This window comes from Pinus tabuliformis, chromosome 1_1, assembly GCF_031772625.1.
Source record: "Pinus tabuliformis cultivar Carrire ecotype Pingquan chromosome 1_1, CPIR1, whole genome shotgun sequence".
In the NCBI taxonomy this organism is placed as follows: domain Eukaryota; kingdom Viridiplantae; phylum Streptophyta; class Pinopsida; order Pinales; family Pinaceae; genus Pinus; species Pinus tabuliformis.
This window is the reverse complement of record NC_142297.1, coordinates 269,078,020-269,080,308: the sequence shown is the minus strand read 5'-3', so window position 1 is coordinate 269,080,308 and position 2,289 is coordinate 269,078,020. Positions and strand designations below refer to the sequence as shown.

The following is a 2,289-nucleotide window of genomic DNA, read 5'->3' as shown; positions in this document are numbered from 1 at the left end:
CAATACTGTTAAAAGATTGAACAAATGAATGTGCCGTAAACTACCCAAATTACTTTTATAAAACTAGCATTATTTCTAACTGTAAGCATGAATTCTGGGCGCGCACATTTAAAAAATTACAAAAGTCCGTGGCCAATAATCTTAAAATAAAATTTTGAGTGAATACACAATTCTCAACATCACATGCATGGGGCAATATTCAATGACAGCACAATAGATCAAATGTTCAAATTGAATGCCAAAACAAACCATACAAAATACATTTAGCCTTTGCCATCGTCTCCCACATCAGACCTGCTAAAAAAATACAGAAGACAGTATTTACAGTATAGCCACAACCATGCTGGTTCGGAACTTATCTACAAGTTCACTGCAACAGCAGGAATTAAACCATTCAAACATTTGGTCTACCAGTCAAAGAAAAAAAGCCTAACAATCTCTGGTTGCTGATTCCCGGAGGCTTAGGGAAATTTTATCAGAGATGAGCTGGGATGATAATTGGGCCCATTGCTTGAATGCTTTGTTACAGTGGGATGACAATGGAGCCATCACCTTCATGATGTTTTTTCTTCAGGGCTGCACTGCGTATTGTAGCATGATCTCTTTGGACTTGTAAACCCTCTTTCCTGCATATAGTAACACAATTTCAAGAATTACAAATATACAGAGAAGGATGAAACCTGGTAGATGGGGCTGCAGTCCTTGAGGATGGCATAAATGTTAGAAAATTGAACGATATCTTTAGAAATCACCACATGAAAGTGGGCATTATTAAATGAAGTCATAATTAGATTCTCTGGAACCAGGATTGCTGCAGCTGATATAACTCTTGAGATCAATGATATTTTCTGGAACCACCGAGTGATTATACTCCCGCTTGTGCTGGCACCTCTAGATTTCCATACCATTAATAGATCCGCATAAATAATCAGAAAAAGTAGAACGCAGATTTGATTTGGAACCTTAAATCCAATGAGCTGACTGGAAAAATAATTATTGTTAAGGCTCCATGTCCTCCTACTGCATTACCCAACTGATTTTTCAGCAAATGCATGCAGAAGAGGCCTATCTTTCTCTAAAAAAATTCCCTTTGCCTCTAATGAACAATGCCATTCGTTGCAGAAATTGCTCTTCACTGCCTCCAAATCCAGCTGCCTCACTGTTGCAGGGTCGTTTCGGTTGAAGAGACGCAGAATGTGCTCAAACAGGAGCTCGTCGCAGGGAATTGCAAGCCCGCCCTTGTGGGCGTAGCCGAACTCCTCCTCTGCCTGTTCCAGCAGTGCCTTAAACACCGGGTGGTTCAAGTACGCTGCCTGGATCACGAACCGGGTACTGCACTGCTGCCCGACGTACACAGCCAGGTGACCCGAGGGCACGTCCGACGGGACGGCCGAAACCGACCCGGCCCGACGATGCCCGCTCCCCGACCTTTTGCCATCGACGTGCTCGTCGTCGGAAACGTAAGTGACTCGGCACGATCGCGAGGAAATTAGCTTGCAGGCCAGAGCCTGCGCAGCCTTCCGGGCGTTGGCAATTTTTCGCCATTTTCTTGCGATCTGCCTCAGCCGGACAACGTGTCGGATCTTCATACATTTGTCAAGTCCGTTCATGGTGAATATCAATTCAAATACGAAGTCAAGCCCACAAAAACGCTGGATCCTCTTGAAACGCTTAAACGAACTCTGGCATGCGCAAGAACGATCAGAGAAATTGTTGCGCCGGGCGTATATTCATTGAATATATTCCACCGATCGATATACTCACAGATTCAATCGGCGAGCTGAGGCCGTACAGAAATGAACTTGCAATGCAGCAGACGAAAACCCAGTGGGTTTTCAGAACGCTTGTTGCTGCTTTCTGTATACCACAACTGTGAGGAAGACTCTCGGGATTGAAGGGTATTTATTGTGGAGAGCGCTGAGGATAATATTCAACCCACACTTCAAAGTTTCTACCCGCCGACAGGCTAAAGTTTTTTGTTGTAAAAACAACATGCGGGTCCTCTTTAGGGAATGGATTGCAATAACCCGACCTGCCCTCGAGTGCGGCATGTGGAAGTAACGTGAAAGTATACGAATGGTACGATGAGAGTTATCGAAAATGAAATCGTGAAAGGTTTTGGCTCTTTTCGGGAAGGGGTTTGTCGATTGTGGTCGATGGCTCCCATGTGAACCAACTATTTTTTTACTAGGGTTCCCTTTTTCTTTTGCTATTAGTTTTTTTCTCAGGGAAAGACCAAGGGTTGGGTTGGGTATCACATAGGTTTCTGCATGGGAAGGGTTGGGTTGG

General features: G+C 44.2%; 1 protein-coding gene across 1 annotated transcript; it reads right to left on the bottom strand.

The window, feature by feature from the left end:
- Positions 1-426: 426 nt before the first annotated feature.
- Positions 427-1,812, bottom strand: LOC149212578 (protein SMALL AUXIN UP-REGULATED RNA 54-like). Its single transcript, XM_089390625.1, has one exon. The coding sequence runs from the start codon at positions 1,608-1,610 to the stop codon at positions 1,026-1,028; it is 585 nt and encodes a 194-aa protein (XP_089246751.1). The 5' UTR covers positions 1,611-1,812; the 3' UTR covers positions 427-1,025.
- Positions 1,813-2,289: the final 477 nt, after the last annotated feature.

Bases quoted from the DNA above. Each gene is read 5' to 3' on its own strand.
- LOC149212578 (XM_089390625.1), bottom strand. From the start codon at position 1,610: ATGAACGGACTTGACAAATGTATGAAGATCCGACACGTTGTCCGGCTG.